The sequence below is a fragment of the Myotis daubentonii genome, chromosome 21 (genome assembly GCF_963259705.1).
Source record: "Myotis daubentonii chromosome 21, mMyoDau2.1, whole genome shotgun sequence".
Taxonomy (NCBI): Eukaryota; Metazoa; Chordata; class Mammalia; order Chiroptera; family Vespertilionidae; genus Myotis; species Myotis daubentonii.
This window is the reverse complement of record NC_081860.1, coordinates 10,148,192-10,166,337: the sequence shown is the minus strand read 5'-3', so window position 1 is coordinate 10,166,337 and position 18,146 is coordinate 10,148,192. Positions and strand designations below refer to the sequence as shown.

General features: G+C 62.3%; 1 protein-coding gene across 3 annotated transcripts; it reads right to left on the bottom strand.

Moving 5' to 3' along the window:
* Positions 1–205: 205 nt before the first annotated feature.
* FURIN (furin, paired basic amino acid cleaving enzyme) lies at positions 206–11,468 on the bottom strand. 3 transcript variants are annotated; one of them, XM_059677990.1, is made up of 16 exons: positions 11,328–11,468; positions 7,786–8,124; positions 7,358–7,456; positions 7,178–7,273; positions 6,527–6,655; positions 6,341–6,417; positions 5,989–6,077; positions 5,343–5,515; positions 4,720–4,932; positions 3,982–4,082; positions 3,760–3,863; positions 3,558–3,675; positions 3,280–3,459; positions 2,763–2,887; positions 2,535–2,645; positions 206–2,329 (listed from the first exon to the last, which is right to left on the bottom strand). In XM_059677990.1, exons 2-16 carry the CDS (start codon positions 7,960–7,962, stop codon positions 1,731–1,733), a joined length of 2,391 nt encoding a protein of 796 aa, XP_059533973.1. In that variant the 5' UTR covers positions 7,963–8,124; positions 11,328–11,468; the 3' UTR covers positions 206–1,730. The 3 variants fall into 3 exon arrangements, with proteins under 3 accessions (XP_059533973.1, XP_059533974.1, XP_059533975.1); XM_059677991.1 differs by lacking the exon at positions 11,328–11,468 and adding an exon at positions 10,942–11,066; XM_059677992.1 differs by lacking the exon at positions 11,328–11,468 and adding an exon at positions 10,144–10,540.
* Positions 11,469–18,146: the final 6,678 nt, after the last annotated feature.

Sequence of the window (18,146 nt, the reverse complement as noted above, 5' to 3'; positions counted from 1 at the left end):
TCTCCAGCTGCTGCCTCCTTCTAGAGCCCTCTGCTCCCTAACGGAGGCCCTGGAACCCCTCAGCAGACAGGCCTTGGAGTCCCGACTTGGGCCCATCTCGAGGCAGGCAGGACATCACACTGGGCATCTAATCCCCACCCCCCACCCCCCCCATGCAGTCCCGGGGTCCTGGGAAGAACAGTACCACCACACTGGAGACCAGGTCTCGATTGCATAGGTATGCAAGTTTAATCACTTTAAAACTTCTAATATTATCGGTTTCCATTAAATAGAACCAATGCTGGGCCTGTTTAAATTACAAGGAAAAAAAAATCACTGTGAACCAACCCAGCGTCTTACAAAACCAGCCGGGCCGGCCACGGGGAGGGCGGGGAGCGGGCACCCCTGGGCAGGTGGCTGGGTGCCAGGAGGGGTTCGGGGTGAGAAAGAAGAGGGCTCCCGAACAGAAGGGGACTGATTGTCCTAGTGGGAGGGGTGCAAAAGGCACGTCAGAAGAGCGGAACTTGGGGGGAGGGGGCAGGCCAGGCCAGTGCTTTCTCCACCAGGGCACAGTGTTGGAGGGGGCACGGTGCCGCCTGCCCACCCCTGGCACTTGGAGAACCGGTGATCCATGAGCCCTCGGCACGGCAAGCCCCATCTGAATCATGAACAGCCGCCCCTCCCACCGCAATCCCCATTTCCAAGGGCCCCCCCTGGCCAGCCTCCTCAGAACTTGGGGCTCAGCTACACCGCACTCCCCAGCAACATGCTGCAGCCCCCCCACACCTCTGGGCCAGAGCAGCTGGGAGAATAGCAGGGTGGAAAGTGGGTGTGGGGAGATGGTGGTCTGGCTGCTACCCCCATTAAAAGTACAAAAAAAAAAAAAAAAGAGAGAAAATCAGCATCTAAAGTGAAATAATCACAGAGTGAAAATATATATCCTCAAACAGCCCCTGAGATCCCCACAGGGGAAAGCAGCATTGGGTGGGAGGCGGGAGAGGCCGGCTGGGCCACCGTCCCTCCCCAACACCCACCCAGGGGCTCGGGGACTGGGTGCCAACAGCCCAGGCAGCCCCGGGCTCAGAAAACAGGGACTTAGGCCCCGGCGGGAGGGGGTGATCAGGACGCCAGCGTGGGGCTTGGCTGGGCCGGCCTCGCTCAGCGGGCAGCCAGCTGTGGTGAGCAGAGACACACACACGTGCGCGCGCACGCGCACACCCTGGAAGCACCTGCCTCGCCTTGGTCCCTTCCTTCCATCACTGCTTCTGCCTGAGGCTCATCAGAGGTGGGGGTGGTGTCGGGGATGCGCAAGCCCTTGGAGAGGTGGCCTCCTCCTCACATGTCCCTCGGTCAGCCTCCCTGCTGCCCCGTTGGGGACCATTATTGCTTTAGAGGGACAGGGAAGCAGCCGGGGCTGCAACCGGGTCAGGAACCCCGAGGGAAGGGCTTCCCCTCTTTACGCCGCAGGGAGCTCCGGCTGAGGCCTGGACAGCTCGGAAAGCTGTCCTTAAGGTTTCACTCCTTCCCTCGCAGAGAGGGGGCTGGGGGTGGGGGGAGGCCCTCCCCTGCCCCCAGCTGGTCCTGGGGCCCCACCTCAGGCAGCCAGGAGGCCCGAGGGTCAGGCGGGAAGCCATCCCTGCCCCTTCTGCCTCCCCAGCTGGGTCCAAGCCCAGTCCCAAGATAAAAAAATACTTTGGTGAATTAAAAAGTGCCCGAGGAGGGGGTGGGCTCGGAGGGGCGGCGGGCGCGCGTCAGAGGACGCTCTGGTCTCTGATAAAGGTGGTCCTCTCGCCCCGGCCCTCATCGTCCTCGGAGTCCGACGGGCACTCCTGCCAGGCCTCGGGGGGCAGCCCCTTGTAGGAGATGAGGCCGCGGTCCATGGTGTACACTTTGACCCCCCGGAAGCTGAAGCCGGAGCGGAGCTGCAGGACCAGGAAGACGGTGATGAAGACCAGGACGATGAAGGCGCAGCTGAGGCCGGCCACCACCTCCGGCAGGTGCGAGGGCAGCAGCCCTGCCCGGGGCCGCGGCTCCGCCTCCACGTCCGGGGCGGGCTGGGTGGGCGGCAGCGGCAGCCGCTGCTTCGGAGACTCGCGGCTGCTCTGGCTTTGCCGGGAGCAGATCTGCTCCACAGGGTCCAGGAAGGAGTGGCCGGGGCAGCTGAGGCAGTCGGTGGGGGCGGGCCCCCGGCACGTGGCGCACGAGGGGTGGCAGGGGGCGCAGACGCTGGCGCGGATGGGCTCCACGTCGTTCTCGGTGCTGTAGTGCGTGCTGAGGACTTGCGGGGCGAAGCCCGCGGGGCAGTGCTGGACGCAGCTCTTCTCGTGCAGGGAGAAGCCTTCCTCGCACACTGCCGGAGGGAGGGGGGCGGGGTGAGCCAGGGCCAGGGCAGCCCCAGCGCGGTCCCCAGTCCCCGGGAGCTCCCAGCCCCAGCACGGTGTCACCCCAAGGGGTTCAGCATCCCTTCAGACCCCCTTCCTCCCACAGCACGGCTTGGGACAAGCACCCCGTGTCCCGCGTGCCAGACCCCAAACCCAACAGCACCCACTACTGACCCACGCAGGCCTGGCTGGACGTAAGCATCTTGCAGCCGCTGCTCTCGGGTGGCGTGGGCAGCCCCTCGGGCGCCGTGCCATACAGCACGAGGGTGAACTTGGTCAGCGTACCTATTCCAGGTGGGGCAGGAGGCCAGAGTGAGCAGCACTGGGACTCCACGGGGACCCTGGCTCTCCCCCGTGGGCCCCCCCCCCCGGGTGTCCCCCTCCCCCGGGTGTCCCCCATACCATAGTTGTTAGCTTCGCTGGTGTTTTCAATCTCCAGGACCCACTCGCCGGAGGGGTTCTCATCCCAGGAATGGGTTGTCATGAAGGCCCAGTCATTAAACCCATCCGCTGAGTAGTCGTGTGGCCTGGGGAGCAGGATGCACACAGCCGTCTCAGGCCCGGGGGGGACCCCAGCCGGGAGCCCCAAACTCACCACACCCTCCCCCTGCAACACCAACCCCGCCGCAGGGCTGGAAACGCCTGCTGGCTCTGACTCCCGTTAGGCCAGATAGTCTTAACCAGAAGCTTCTGGAAATGTGCGAGGGCAGGCACGCAGACGTGGCATGTGGGTGGGATCGGGGATTCCTGCGATACGGACCGTCCCAGAGGGCGAAACCATCCCTGCCAACATGCCAGCCGGGGGAGCATTCGGCGGCCATCGGGACTGCGTGAGTGAACGAGTGAGCGAGTGAATGAATGAATGCGCGTGGGCCTGAGGGGAGGATGGGCCGTGCAGGGGAGGGGACAGGGCAAGCACCTGGCGGCCAGCAGAGTGGAGCGGGTGCCCATGGGGCTGACCAGGTGGATGGCCAGGTCGCCCCGGCGGTTGTAGGACAGGGTGAGGCGCGCCTGCGCGTGCTCCAGCCGCGTGATGTGGCCGGCCTCTCCCAGGCAGGCGGTCACCGTCTTCCGCACCTCCAGCCGCTTCCCGATGTCCCTGAGCAGAGAGCACAGGAGGGTCCCTCAGCCGAGCCCGAGGACACCCCGCCCCTCTCAGGGCCCCCCCGGCCCTCCCAGCCCAGCCCCAGCCCTCACCTGGGCTCAGTGAGGATGTCGATAGTGCACTTGCGCTGGGGGGCCACCGTGGTCCAGTTCTGGGCCAAGGCCACCATGGCGCCTGCGTCCAACAGGCCGTAGCCGTAGGAATGGCTCACTGTGGGGAAGGGAAGGTGGGTCAGCCGGGAGGCAGAGAGCTTCCCGAGGACCCCCGTCCGGCCCCCGGGCACCCTGTCCTCACCTTTCCGGCCCACACCATTGGTGGCCCAATCATTAGCATTGAGGTGCCCTGGCTTTGAGGTCTGTACCACCAGGTGCTGCATGTCCCGCCAGGTGAGGTTCTTACTGCAGCGGAGGGAGGGAGAGGCGGGGCTCAGTCTCTTGGCGCAGGCGCAAGAGACACAGGGCTGCCCTGCAGGGGGCGCTGTACGGACAAGGTTCCCCTTCTGCTCCCACCACTTACTTGGCCTCCAGGGTGAGAGCGATGATGCCAGCTGCCAGGGGGGCAGAGGCCGAGGTGCCCGTGTGCGACTCGGTGCACTTCTGCCGCAAATCAGTGGTCACCTGCGGGGGCAACAGTGGTGCTGAGCATGTGGGGAGTGGAGACCAGAGCGGCCACCTGCCTGCCCTCCCTCTGCCACAGGCCCTGCGCCCACGGAGGGTGTGGCGAGCCAGGCCTAGTCCGTAGGTCCCAGTGCTGCCTTGCTAGGGACAGGCCAGTGTCAGACTCTTTCCCACCCTCCCAAGGAACAAGGGGATTGCACTAGAGGTTGGCGATCATTAAGAGCAACGATTGGCCCTGGCCGGTTTGGCTCATTGGATAGAGCGTCGGCCTCAGGGCTGAAGGGTCCCGGGTTCGATTCCAATCAAGGGCACAGGCCTGGGCTGCGGCCTCAATCTCCAGTAGGGGGCGTGCAGGAGGCAGCCGATCAACGATTCTCATCACTGACGTTTCCCCCTCTCTCTCCCTTTCCCTTCCTCGCTAAAATCAATAAAAAAAAGTATTAAAAAAAAAGAAAGATTGTTTTTAGGGAGAGTCTACACTTCTCAGGGGCTCCACGGCCCCCAAGAGTCTTAGCCCCCCAACTCCCACACCACGATGCAGGAGCCATTGTGTCACCAGCCGCGTGCGGGTGGGAGGCAGCTGGGTCTGGGCAGAGCTGGCGAGCAGCCCACTTCCCCGCGCCCACGGGCGACTCACGATCTGCTTCTCGTTCTGGTTGCCGCTGCTGTAGGTGGTGGCCAGCGTGGAGGAGCAGGCCTCGCTGTACCAGGGCACGTTGCCCAGCTGCGTGGCGCTGCTGATGGACAGCGTGTAGATGCTGTTGGTGTAGCCGTCGCAGTTGCAGCTGTCGTGTTCCCGGCCCCCGTTCCCCGAGGCCCAGACGAAGATGGAGCCCAGCCCCCCGCGGCCCTGTGGACAGAGCGCAACGGGGTCACCGGGGAACAGGCCTTGGGGGAGGCTTGGCAGGAAGAGACGCCGCTGGAGACGGGGAAGGCTGGGGCCTCGGGGACCCCTGCCCACCGGCCCAGGCCCCCTGGTGGGCCAGGTATACATGCCAGTATGCCTGCCCGTGCACAAACAGAACACCTGGACCACCAAGGCTCAGAGTGGTGATTCCAGGAGGTGGAGTGATGCGTGATTTTCATTTGCTTTTTCTCTTTTTCTGTCCTTCTAGTCCCCTAACGTTTTAATAGGCATGCTCTGTGTACAATTAAAATTGAGCCCCAAAATAAATCAGCAGAAACAGAAGAACACAAGGGAGGACGCTGCGGAAAGCAGGGCGCCCAGCCTGCCGCACGGGCCGGGCCCGGCCGCCTCACCTGGCTGACGCCCCGGAAAAAGGCCTCCTCGGCGAGGCGGGCGGGCCCGTCCACCGTCTTGCCGTCGTCCTCGGGGCCCCAGCTGGCGCTGTAGATGTGGATGTGGTTGGGGTTCAGGCCCAGCGAGCGTGCCTCTACCGCGTCCGTCACCTCACCATCCAGCATGCGCACCCCTGGCCACAAGGGGGGAGGATGCTGCATGGGTCCCGCTGCCAGGGGCACCCTGGAGCACGCCCAGCCCTGCACCCGGAGGATGGGGAGGGGGGGGAGGGGAGAGGCTGCGCAGGGAGACCCGGGGCCCTGACTCCCGGACCTGCCTCTTCCTCTCAAAGACAAGACCCAGGGAGGGGAAAAAAAGAACGTTCTGGATCAGCCACGTCTCTGGGTTCCCACAGTAGCGCAGTGCTCAAAGCCCGCCAGGTAAGGACTCGGAATGGATGGTGAGGATGCAGGGAGACTCCTGCTAAGAGACACTCACCCACTCCAGCACAGGGCCACCAGCGCTGGGGGTTCGGCTCTTTGAGTTGCTAAGAGCCGTCTAAGGATTAGCCATGGGGCCAAAAGGACCCCAGTGGGAAAGTGGACAGAGAAACGCCCCCCCAGAGGGCCCTCCCAAAGCCGGTGGGCGGCCACGGCCGACACCCACCTCCGATGCGGGCGTTGTAGGCTACCCCCACGCCACAGACGCCGTTGTTGGCCACCGCGGCCACTTCGCCCGCACACCGTGTACCATGCCTGTCAGGGCCAAGGGCGTAGCGTTAGTGCTGGACAGAGCCAGGCAGGCGCAGCCTGAGGAGCAGAAGGGTCACCAAGCGCCTCCACCCATGACCTCTGTCCCACGTGTGAGCGCAGTCCCCTGCCACCCCGCCACCTGGTCCGTGGCCGCCTCCGCTCTGACCAAACCCTCCCTCAGGGCCCCAGCAGGCCCGGGGCTGCAGCCCAGCTTCCTCGCTGGAGGGGGAGGGGGGAGGCAGAGGGCGGGGACTGTGGTTTCTGACCTGTTGTCATTCATCTGTGTGTACCGAGGCTGTGGGTCAGGGTCCTGGTCGTTGACATCGAAACTGGCCCCCGGATCCTGGGAAAGACACGGCCGTTGTCGGGAGTAGCCCAGCCAGGCTGGCAGAACAGGGCTGCCCTGGACACCCTCACGGGGAGCACTGCACCCCCACCCCCCACCTGCTCACATAATTGCCCGCCAAGTCCGGGTGGTTCTTCTCAATGCCGTCGTCCAGGATGGAGACCACAACGCCGCGGCCCGTGTAGCCCTGGGCCCAGGCCTCCTTCACGTTCAGGTCCCGCTGGGTGACGCCAGACTGTGGAGACACCCACGCCCAGCACCCGGCACTGATCAGATGTGGTTAAGTGGGTGACGTTAGGGTACCTGGAAGAATCCCTTCACCATCCCCAAACCTCCTCCTCCACCCACTGCTGCTCCTATAACCCACAACTGGTTGTCTGGGCGCCACGGAAGCATAAAGAACTCTGGGAGCCCTAGTCGGTGTGGCTCAGTGGATAGAGCGTCAGCCTGAGGACTGAAGGGCACTGGGTTCGATTCCCGGTCAGGGCACATGCCTGGGTTGCGGGCTCGATCCCCAGTGTGGGGCGTGCAGGAGGCAGCCAATCAATGATTCTCTCTCATCATTGATGTTTCTCTCTCTCCCTTCCTCTCTGAAATCAATAAAAACATATCTTTTTTAAAAAGTATGGCTTACCTTAAAAAAAAAAAAGAACTCTGGGCGGGCACCCCCAGGCTCAGCAGGGAGGGTTAGGGAAAGGCTGCTCAGCAGACAAAGAGGAAGAATGAGGGGGACCCAGGGCCCAAGCAAGCAACGTACCAGGTACCACTGCTGGGGAAACTTGGGGTCCGTGGGCTCCAGGTACAGGTCGCGTTTGGTCCGTCGCTTTGCCACCTGCTGCTCCAGCCACTGTACCTGCGAGGGGGTGAGGGAGCTGGTGTGGGTGCAGGAGGGGGAGGAAGGAACGGGTGGGGCAGGGGAGGCCGGGGCTGCACTCACCTGAGGCTCCCTCTGCAGCCGGCTGTGCCGCAGGCGGTGAGGCGATAGGGACCGCTTTGCCACAGCTCGGTGCCAGAAGTGGTAATAGTCGCCGAAGATCTGCAACGGAGCAGGAAGAGGGAGCTGGGGGTGGGCGCCGGGCTTCCAGGGAGGCGCACCATGGCAGGGCACCTGCTCCCTGGCCAGGACGCAGCAAGAAGGTGCAGGGGGCCGAGGGGGATGCCCCTCCGTGGGGGACACTGGTCCTCTGAGCAAGCCAGGCTAGAAGCCCCAGGACAGGGCACGCGCTGCTCGCATCCCCTGGCCACTGGGAACGTGCCCCTGAGAAAACAAGCCCCCTAGTTCTCGCCCAGCGCCGGAACCCCTGCCCTCACCGGCCCGCCCCCCGAAGGCCCTAGGCCCAGGCCACAGGCAGTAAGAGCACCTACCTGGCCCTGGTTGAGGAAGCCATGCTTGCGTGCCAGGCGGTCAGCCACAGCCGGGCCTCCAGAGATGTGCACGGCCCAGGTGTTGGTGAAGACCGGCTGGCCATGGGCATCAGCCACCAGCAGGACCAACGGTCCCGCTGCTGCTATCACCCATAGCAACCAGGGCCTCAGCTCCATGGGGGGACAGGTGACTGGGACCACAGAGCCCTCGCCTCCTCGGCCTGGTCACAGGGCCTCGGCTCCCGCGTGCCGACACGCTGCCTGTGGCCCGGGGCTGACTGGCGGGGGCATGGGGCCGAGGCGGGCAGGGCTGTGGCGGGAGGATGCGGGCCGCAGGCTCTGAGAGGGACAAGGGAAGAAAGGGAGAGAGGGTGAGTCCCCCACGGCCAGGGCTCAAGCTCCTTCCCACACCCGCAGGCCTCCAGGCGGGCTGCACAGGCCTTCGGGGGAGAGGAGGGAACACCAGCCCCCCAGGTCAGCCGGCGAGGCAGGCGGACGGACCCCTCCACACACGCAGCGCCCAAGCCTCTCCCCGCGTAAGAACACGGAGGTGGGACGAAGAGCATCAAGGCTTGAGTCACTGGGAATGAGAGCAACTGAATACACGCTCGCCGGAACCAAAGGAAAAAGGACGGGTTACCAAGCGGCTCGTACGGTGATTCCATCGTGTCTTTAAAGAACTACTTATACACGTATGTTTACACATAACCGCAAAACAAAAGCGGGGCAGACACACGCTCACACGTTAACAACGGCTCTCCCAAGATGGTGAGCACGACGAGGGACTGCTTTCTCCTTTGTGGCGCCGTTTGCTTTCCAAATTACCCAGGTATATTTTATAAAGGAACAAAATGTTGGCTTTTTAAAGTTCCTTAGGGGGCGGCATCTACGAAGTTCACTGGGGTTTCCTGGTTCGCCAAAGCAGCCCCAGCCCCCGACTTACCTGCAGAGGCACAGCCCCTGGGAAGAAAGGTGGGCGACCCCAGGTGGGGTGGGGGGCTTGGCGCCGGCTGAGCGCAGGGATCCCAATGGCTTCCCCTCCCTCTGCGGCCCAGACCCTCGGCCACCATCAAAGTCAGGGGCGCAGACTCCTTTTTGCCGTTTCCTGGGGAACGGCCGGAGCTGCCCAGCCCTGTCCCCCCGGGGCCTGGAGGTCCCCAGCAGCCCCCCTGCTCCTTCCACGCCCACCGGCCTTTCGTAATCCCAGCGAGCGGGCAGCCAGGGCAAACACTGGCTGCCGGGCCAGGAGCACCAAGGTGAGGCTGAATCAATAGACCTCGTGTTGTTTTTCCTCCTTTAGCAAACAGACAGCGGGACCGCTCTGCCCAGGGCCACATAACTGTCCCCACAGAGGGCCCCTAACTAGCCCGAAGCCAAGCCCCTGGGGTGGGGGTGGGGGGAGCTGGGGGAGGTCCCCGGGGGGCTGCAGAAGGTGTCCTAGGGCCCAGCTCCACAGGAGGCCACTCTGCGCTCCCCCGGGAGCTGGGCGGGCAGGCTCACCCCTGGGCACCCGTCACTCCTCCAGGCTGCCCTCAGCCACGACCAGCCTCCGCGGCTACACCGCTCCTCCGGTCCCAGCCCCACCACGCCGCCGGCCGGGGGGGGACTCGGCTATTCCTGGAGTCTTTTCAGTTTACACCAAAATAACCTGACAGCTGATGGCAGGCGGCATCCACAAGGCAGCTCCTCACCCTGGAGGGTCAAAGTCCACATGGCTCTCAGGGGACAGGCTCGGAAGCCACAGCCCCAGGAGGCCTGGGGCGGCCCAGTTCCAGAAAGCTGGTCTAAGCAATGGCTGGACAGCCAGGCCGCCGGCCCCAGGGGGTGAAGGGACCCCAGGGTCCTCATTTAACAGAGGACATTGGGGCTCTGGGGACGGATGGAAATGAGGCCCCTTCTCCCCGTCTTGCCACCACGATAGCTGCCTCCTGGGTCCAGGCGTCGTGCAAAGCCACCCCCTGACCACAGTGCCGTGAGCCCTGCTGCTGGAACCCCCACACTCGGACTGGGCTCATTTGGTTCGAGCCCAAGTTCCCGCCGACTGTGGATGGAGCGAGCGGCAGCTGCTTGGCGTTAAAGGTGATTAACCAACTATTTAATTACCTTGCAGCACCCGGAAAGAAAACAGGCACCAACGAACAATCCCCAAGCAAGGGCGTGCTCGCTGGGGCCAACGTTCCCCACGGTGGCAGGGGGGGTATGGCTTCCACAGAGCCCCGACACCCCCCAACCCCCCCCCAGACAGCCCCGCCTCAGCATCCTGGAGGGAGCTCGGACCCCCCATTTCCCCAAAGAGCAGGCGCTGAGAACAATGAATGAATGGGCTTCTCCCCACCCCCATCCCAGACTCTGACTCACCCTGAGTCCCAGTTCTTGCTGGATTTCTAGCCTCCCGCGATGCCCTCTCCCATGGGACTCAGCTGTGGCCGGAGAGAGCTGTGGGTGCTCTTCCTGGCTGTGTCCTCTCTCTTCCCGGCCCCGGGAACCTCCGGGAACCGACGGCCGCTCCCCGGCACCCGCACTGAACCTACCCCCAGGTCTGGGGGTCTGGCGCGGACCAGGCTGCCCGGGGAAACCTGATCCCGGCTCTCCTTCCGGCCTCTCCCGCCACCAGGCCAGGTCCTGTTACAGACACTTACAGGCCCCCCTGAAATTGTGACTTCCAGCCCCTGCTCGGCTCAGGCTGGCTGCGCGATCTTAGATAAGTCACTTCCTCTCGGAGCCTCAGTTTCCTTGGTGGTAAAAACTGCTAGCCCGGAGATTTTTTTCAAACTTTTTTTTTTTTTTTAAAGCCACAGAATCCTTAGAAAAACGCACACGCCACCCAATCAAATCCTACGTGGAAGCCCAAGGGAGTAGCTAGTGGCCCTGGGGCCGCCGGGGTGGACCAGGCTCGGCTCGTGCCCACACCTGGCCGCTGGGCCACCTGAGCGCCCGCCCCGCGCTGCCCGCCCGACTCCCAGGGAATTCCAACGCCTCCCGGTCCGGAGCCCGGGACCAGGAAGTGGGGCCCGAGGGGGACCGGCTCCGACCCGACCGCCGGCTGTCAGACCTGTCTGGCCGGCCGGCCGCCCCTCCGTCCCGTCCCGTCCGCCCGTCCGTCCCGGGTCGCGGGGGCCGCGGCCAGGCCTCGGCGGGAGGCAGCCCGGCACCTACCTGCGCCGGCCTCCTGTCGCCGCGGGTCCCGCACCTGAGTCTCGGGCAGCCCAGGTGCGCGGGCGGGGCGAGGCCGGGCCGGGTCCAGCCCCCGCCCCGCCGGCAGCAGCTCCTCCTCCCCCGGCGCGGAGGGGCCGAGCCGGGGGCGGCCCCCGGGCCACGGCGGGGCGGGAGGGGGGGCGCCGGCGCCTCTGGAATCCCCTCCCCAGCCCGGCCCCGGCGGCCCCGCGGCGCTCCCCGGGGTCAGAGGGCTCGCCCGGCCCCAGCGGAAAAGTACCGACGCGGGCAGGCCGGGCCGCGCGCTCCGGGGGCGCCTCCAGCGCGGGCCCGGCCCGCGGCTCCCCGGCCCGGCGCCGGCTCCCAGGCCCCGCACCCTCGCCGCTTACCTCGGGGAGCCCGGGCGGGGAAACTTTTCCGGGCGAGCGCCGCGGCGGCTCGGGCGCCCTCGGCCGAGCGGAGAGCCCGGCGGCGGGGCCTGAGCTCCGCGCGCTCCCCGCGCCCGGCAGCGGCGTCACCGCGCGGAGGCGGGCGGCGCGGGCGGCGCGGCCTCGGCCCGGCCGGCGACGAGGGCAGGGCTCGGCCTGGGCTCGGGCTCCGGCGCGGGCGGGGGCAGCGGCCGGGCCGCGGCGGCGCGGCTTGTTTACTCCGGCCGCTGTCAGCGGCTGCGGCGGCCCCGGCTCCTCCTCCTCCGCCGCCGCGCCCCTCCCCCCGCGCGGCGCCACCTCCGCGCTCCCGGCCGCCGCCTCCGTCCCGCCGCCCGCCGCCGCCCATGCCGCCCGGCCCGCGTGGAGAGCCGCGCCGGCCCGCGGCGGAGGCCCGGCAGCCTCGGGGGCGCCCGCCGCCGCCGCCGGCGCACGGTCGTGACGGGGAGGAGACGGGGTTGGCGATCCCAACGCCATCGCGGGCTCCGGGCGCGTCCCCCAGGCCCCACGCCCGCGCCCGGCTCGGCTCCGCGCGCCGCGAGCTCCTCCGGCCGGAGGCGCGGAGACCCGCGGACCCTTGGCCTGGGCTGGGAAGGGTGTCTGGGAGCCCGGAGGCGGCTGGATTCTGGGGGGAACCCTCTCCCCCACTTCCCACTCCAGAGCCGCGAGTCTGAGCCTGACCGGGTAAATGCCCTGGACGACGGATCGGGGGGCACCCACCTGTGATCGGACTGCACAGCAGGCGGCAAACCTCGGACCCACTGTCCCAGGAGCCTGACTTGAACCTGTTATCTGGACAGACGGGTGGACCAGCGGAACAAGAAGCCCACCGCCTTTTCATGTGACCGCCCGACCCGACGGGGCACCAGGCCAGGCGCTTTAACATTATCTCCCTCTTATGTACATTATTTAACCCACATAATCCCTTCAAGCTGACACTAATCCCATTTTACAGATAAGGAAACTGAGGCGGCCAAAGTTTAAATAATCTGTCCGAGTTCCCTAGCTAGCAGGCCCGGCGCCTGGGAGCGGCGTGCGGCGCCTGGGCAGGGCCTGCATCCCCATCCCGGGACTTGCAATGTACCAGCCAACTCGGCGCCCTCCCTGGGTCCCTGCCCTAGAAAACGTCTGCGCTGCTTGGCCAGGCCGCCCCTGCTGGAGCTGCGAGAGAGAAGGGGGGACGTGTGGCCAAGAGCTCCCCGGGCGAGGTTAGTCCAAGGTCGCAGGGCAGTCTGCCCATCCCTCCCTGTTCACCCAGAGACAACCTGGCAGCACGGGTTTGGGGATGAGGACAAAAGCGAGCAGGGCCCAGTGTTTGCCGACCGCTCTTCTCAGCTCTTCCCCTGGAACTCGCTGCTTCCTCACTGCAAGCCCTATGAGGCCGATGTAGTTAATACATTTTCCTTTAGGTACCTTTTTTTAAAAAAAATACATGTTTTTATTGATTTCAGAGAGAGAAAGGGAGAGGGATAGAAACATCCATGATGAGAGAGAATCATTGATCGCCCCCCCCCTTCCCCCAAGGGGATGGAGCCCACAACCCAGGCATTTGCTCTGACTAGGAATCCAAACCTTGACCTCCTGGTTCATAGGTCGCCACTCAACCACTGAGCAACACTGGCCAGGCTCCCTGAGGTACCTTTTGTGCATCACTACATTTTACACAGGACAGAATCGGGGGCCGGAGAGGTTAAGTGACATTCCTCAGGACTCACTCCGTGACACGCCCGTCAGCGAACCTGGGTTCAGATCCCTGCTGTACTATTTTACGCCACCTTAGACACACAATAACTAAGCCTCAATTAACCCCTCTGAAATGGAGATACTAGCCCTAGCCGGTCTGGCTCAGTGGATAGAACGTCGGCCTGCGGGCTGAAGGGTTCCGGGTTTGATTCCGGTCAAGGGCACGTACCTCGGTTGTAGGCTTGATTGATCCCTGGCCCTGGCCCTGGCCGGGGGCGCATGCGGGAGGCAACCAATCCATGTGTCTCTCTCTGTCTCTGTCCTTCTCTTCTCTCTCTAAAAATCAATGGGAAAATATCCTCGGGTGAGGAATACCAAAAATAAATAGATAAATAAATAAATTTTTAAAAAATGAAATGGAGACAATACTCAGTTAATAGGATAAGGTACCATACGGGCATCCTTACAAATGCTGCAAGACCCGGAAACCTGGGGAAGAATGAGGGGTTCCGAAAACTTAGCGGGGGGAGAAGACTGGGAGTGGGAACTTTCCCCAACAAGGGACTGACTGGTAGGGGCCACACTGGGGTAGCCCCACCAGCAGCAGCCACTGTGGGTAGAGACAATACTTCTGCAGTCAGACCCAACGCGGCAGGAAGTGAGTCACGGTTCTTCCTTAGTCTGAGCAAGGGAACCCCATTGAGGGGAAACTGGAACAGGGCTGGCCCCCTCTAGCCTTGGAGTCTCCCAGTGCCCTTCCCTCTTGTCCTCTGACCTAGAAGAGAGGTCAAGCCAGAGAGATGGCAACGCTGGCTGCCTCGGCGCCCCACCCATCCTGGAGGCTGGTCCCAGGGGAGCCTCAGTGGTCTGGGGTGAAGGAAGAGGCGGCACTGCACTTGCCAGTTCCTCCAAGCCTGGCCCTCCAAGCCTGCCTCTGGCACTTGGCGCTGAAATCCTGGAACTGTGCTGCTCAGAGGCGCATCGCTGGAGGGAGGGGAGAGGCTAGGACTCAGCAAGTGAGCACCTGCCCTGGCTTCACCCAGGGTTTCCCATGCGGCTGTCATTTACGATTCTGTATGACAGCCACTCTCCTTGAGACCCCTCTGGAGGGAGTCCCAGCTTGCTTCAGTCGCTGACTGCTAGCCAGCGAGGTCCTTTATCTCACGGGAGCAAGTCCCGTGGGCAGGTATTGTTCTCGCCGTATCCATATCAGAGGCCCTAAGGCCCCAGGACAAACATGTCAAACTCAGGGCCAGCGGGCCGCATGCCTCCTTTATTTGGCTCGAGTCCGCCTTTGAGTTTGACATGCTTGCCCTAGGAAGTTAACTCCCCTGGAGCCCACGAGTCCGGACTTGGGGCCGTAGGAGCTGTACTGACCTGTGGATCCCGCTGGATCCGTTCGACACAGCAGTCAATAGGCTGGGGCGTCATGTGACAGAAGCCTGGCACACAGGAGGGATGTCCACCTGTGGGGGGAAGCAGGGCATGATGGTTAGTTAAGGCCCAAGGGAAGAGGGCTGTAACTGGGGTTCTCACCTTTCCAGCAGAGACCCGGGAGAGAAGTACCCAGCCAGCGAGGCCTCTTTTTCTCTGGATTTGGGGCTAATCTGGGAGGCTCCGTAGAGCAACCCCCCAGTTAAATCCACCCAGTCACACTCACCAGGGGCACTCCCAGTGTCCCCGTGGCGTGCTCTCGGGGGTCCCCTTCTCTCAAAACCTCCTCCTCACTCGCAGGCACCTCAAGCCTTCGGCTGCAGCACCCACACCTGGTTTTCATAAAAATGTCTACACTGCCGGCCGGTGTGCTCAGTGGTTAAGCGTCGACGTATGAACCAGAAGGTCACGGTTCGAATCCCAGTCAGATCACATGCCAACATTGCACTCGATCCCCGGTAGGGGGCGTGCAGGAGGCAGCCAATCGATGATTCTCTCTCATCATTGATGTTTCTCTCTCTCTCCCCCTCTCCCGTCCTCTCCGAAATCAATGAGAAAAAAAATGTATTTTTTAAAAACGTCTACACCACCTTCATACTTGAATAGAAGGCCACACAACAAAATTGTTTTCTCTGAAAGGGTGGGATTTGTGAGCTCTTTGCCTACACGCATTTTCAGGAGCGTCTACAGCAGTGGTCGCCAACCGGTGGTCCGTGAGGTCCGAAAGGTTGGCGACCGCTGGTCTACAGTATGATCAAGTAACAAAACCTTGAAGTCATGCAGAGGGGAATAAAGCATGCCCATACTTCACCATCCAGCTGCAGGCACCTGGAGTCCCTCCTGAGCGCTGCTGGGCAACAGCCAGGCTCCTCCTACCCCAACCTGGGGCAGGGCCCTGCCCGTTCTAGCTTAACCACTTTGGGAAAGTCTCCCTTATATGACAAGCAAAAAGGGTGCCTGTGGGTGGGGGGAGGAGCCAGAAGTGATGTGGTGAAAGGGCTGGGCCGCTGGGACAGGATCCCGTCATGGCCAGCCCTCATTTCCCCAGTTACTGGGGTGGGTCTGCACTTCTCTTTCCTCAGCTGGTTCTGCCAAGTCCCACACTCACTGGTCGGTTTAATGGCTCCCTTCTGTGTCTCCTGCCTTGCCTTCAACATCTAGCCACTGCTACCCAGGCCTGGGCACCTAGTCGGTGTGTTGGGTGCCATCAGACAATCGGATGGACATTCATTGAGCGCCTACTGAGTGCTGGGCCCTGGTGCTTCAAGCTGAGTCCCTTAGAGCTTGTCCTTGGAAGCCAGCGCCCACGCCTGGAAGGAGGTAGCTGAGACAGCTAAGGCCTTCCTGACTCTGTCCTACCATGTGGCCTTGCAGCTCCCATAAACCTCTGCCTTTCCCTCTCCCTTTTTAAAAAATATATTTTATTGCCGAAACCGGTTTGGCTCAGTGGATAGAGCGTCGGCCTGCGGACTGAAGGGTCCCAGGTTCGATTCCGGTCAAGGGCATGTACCTGGGTTGCGGGCACATCCCCAGTAGGGGGTGTGCAGGAGGCAGCTGATTGATGTTTCTCTCTCATTGATGTTTCTAACTATCTCTCTCCCTTCCTCTCTGTAAAAAATCAATAAAATATATTTTAAAAAGTAGTTTATTGATTTCAGAGAGGAAGGGAGAGGGAGAGAGAGACAGAAACATCAATGATGAGAGAGAATCATGGATCGGCTGCCTCCTGCACGTCCCCTACTGGGGATCGAGCCCGCCACCCGGGGAATGTGCCCTTGACCGGAATTGATCCCGGGACCCTTCAGTCCATAGGTCGACGCTCTATCCATTGAGCCAAACCAGCCAGGGCTCCTTCTCCCTCTTGATCCAGAAAAGTACAGCAGTCAATTGTCATGACTTCTTGTCTCCTTTCCCAGTTAGTTCTGGCATCTGGAAGAGGTTTCTCAACCTCAGCACATTCACTTCTTGGGCTGGATCACTGTTTTTCGCGGGGGTGTCCTGTGCGCGTCGCATGTTTAGCAACACCCCTGTCTCTCAACACTTGGTAGGAGCCAGCGGCACTCCCACCGCCATTAGGACAACCAGAAATGTCCCCAGGCATTGCCAAATGTCCCCTGGGGGGCAAAAGTGCCCCTGGCTGAGGACCACTGACGGGGTGTGAGGGATGGGAATGCCGCGGAGGAGGCGATGGTGTGTGCAGCCTGCGAGGCCCCAGGAGTGGTCTGCCGGGAACTGCGCGCTGCACCGAGGCAGCTGGCAGCGAGGGAGAAACTCCCAAACCCCAACCTGCCAGGCAGGGCGGGTGCAACAATGGGGCCATTTAGTGCGCACAGCAAACAGTCTACGTCTCTCCCTGACATCTGAGGACACGGCTTTCAGTAACGTTAATGATCATGCTGAACCAGGACGGGAACAATCGGGCCGATCACCCTGTTTCCAGGGTGGGGAAGTGGGTGAGGCAGCGTGGCATCGAATGTACCTTTGGAAGGGCAGATCGGTGGCTGCCGGGGAGGGGGCCGCCGGGCGGAAGGAACCTCTGGGGAATGATGGATATGTTCACTCTCCAGAGACGGTGGGGATGGTTCGCGGGTGTATGGGAACGTCAGCACAGATCAAGCTGTACACTTTAAACACGCTCAGCTTACAGTGTGTCCATCGCACCTCAACAAAGCTGTTTTTAAAATATATTTGTTCCAAGTGTTGGTGCCTGGAAGACATTATTTTGAAAATATACTAACATGAGGTAGCCCATTTCTTCTTCTTTTTTTTCTTCTAGAGTTAAGTTTCTTTTTGTTTTTTGTTAATCCTCACCCGAGGATATTTTTCCAATGATTTTTAGGGAGAGTGGAAGAGAGAGGGAAAGACAGAGAGAAACATCACTGTGAGAGGAACACATCGATTGGTTGCCTCCTACTGGCGCCCCTACCAGGGCCCAGGCTGGGAAGGAGCCTGCCACCAAGGTGCGTGCCTTTGACCGGAATCGAACCTGAGACCCTCTGGTCCATAGACTGACGTTCTATCCACTGAGCCAAACCGGCCAGGGCAGCCCATTTCTGCACTGTGCCAGATAAAGGCGGTGTGTCTGGGTGGGGGTTACTGCACTACTTAAAAAGAAAAGAGAAACAGGAGAAAATGACTGTGGGCCTTCAAGGCTGACCCAAAAAAGGCGCGAAAGGGGTGCCACTCTGGGTCCAGGCCTCCCCCGTGAAGCCAGCGAGTCTGGCCATGGCTAAGCGCAGCATTGGAGAGTTTTTCCGTTGGATGATGCTATCAACCAACTTGTCTGGGACGCTGTGATCAGGGTCTTTGGAAAATAAAATAACAAATGTACTGCTGGCCGCCAGGGAAGGAAGGAATGATTCTGGAAATGACAGGCTTCGCCACTCTAACTCTAATCCCTAAAACAAACATTGCTGGGGGGAAAAGCCAGCCAATTCCTGGAGGAGGGCGGTGCCCTGGCTCAGTGGGGCACGGTGTGTACACCTGGGGAGCAGTCTGCCCCGTGCCACCTGCACATGAAAGGCGCCAGCACTGCTAGTGCCTAAGGGGCTGCCTTTGGCAGAGAGGGTGCCAGACATGCCAGGTGAGGGAACTGTGGGTGGCAAGCAGTGAGGGCCTCTCACGGACAGTGGAGTGCTTTTTAGCTGAAAGAGACCTCCACCGAAG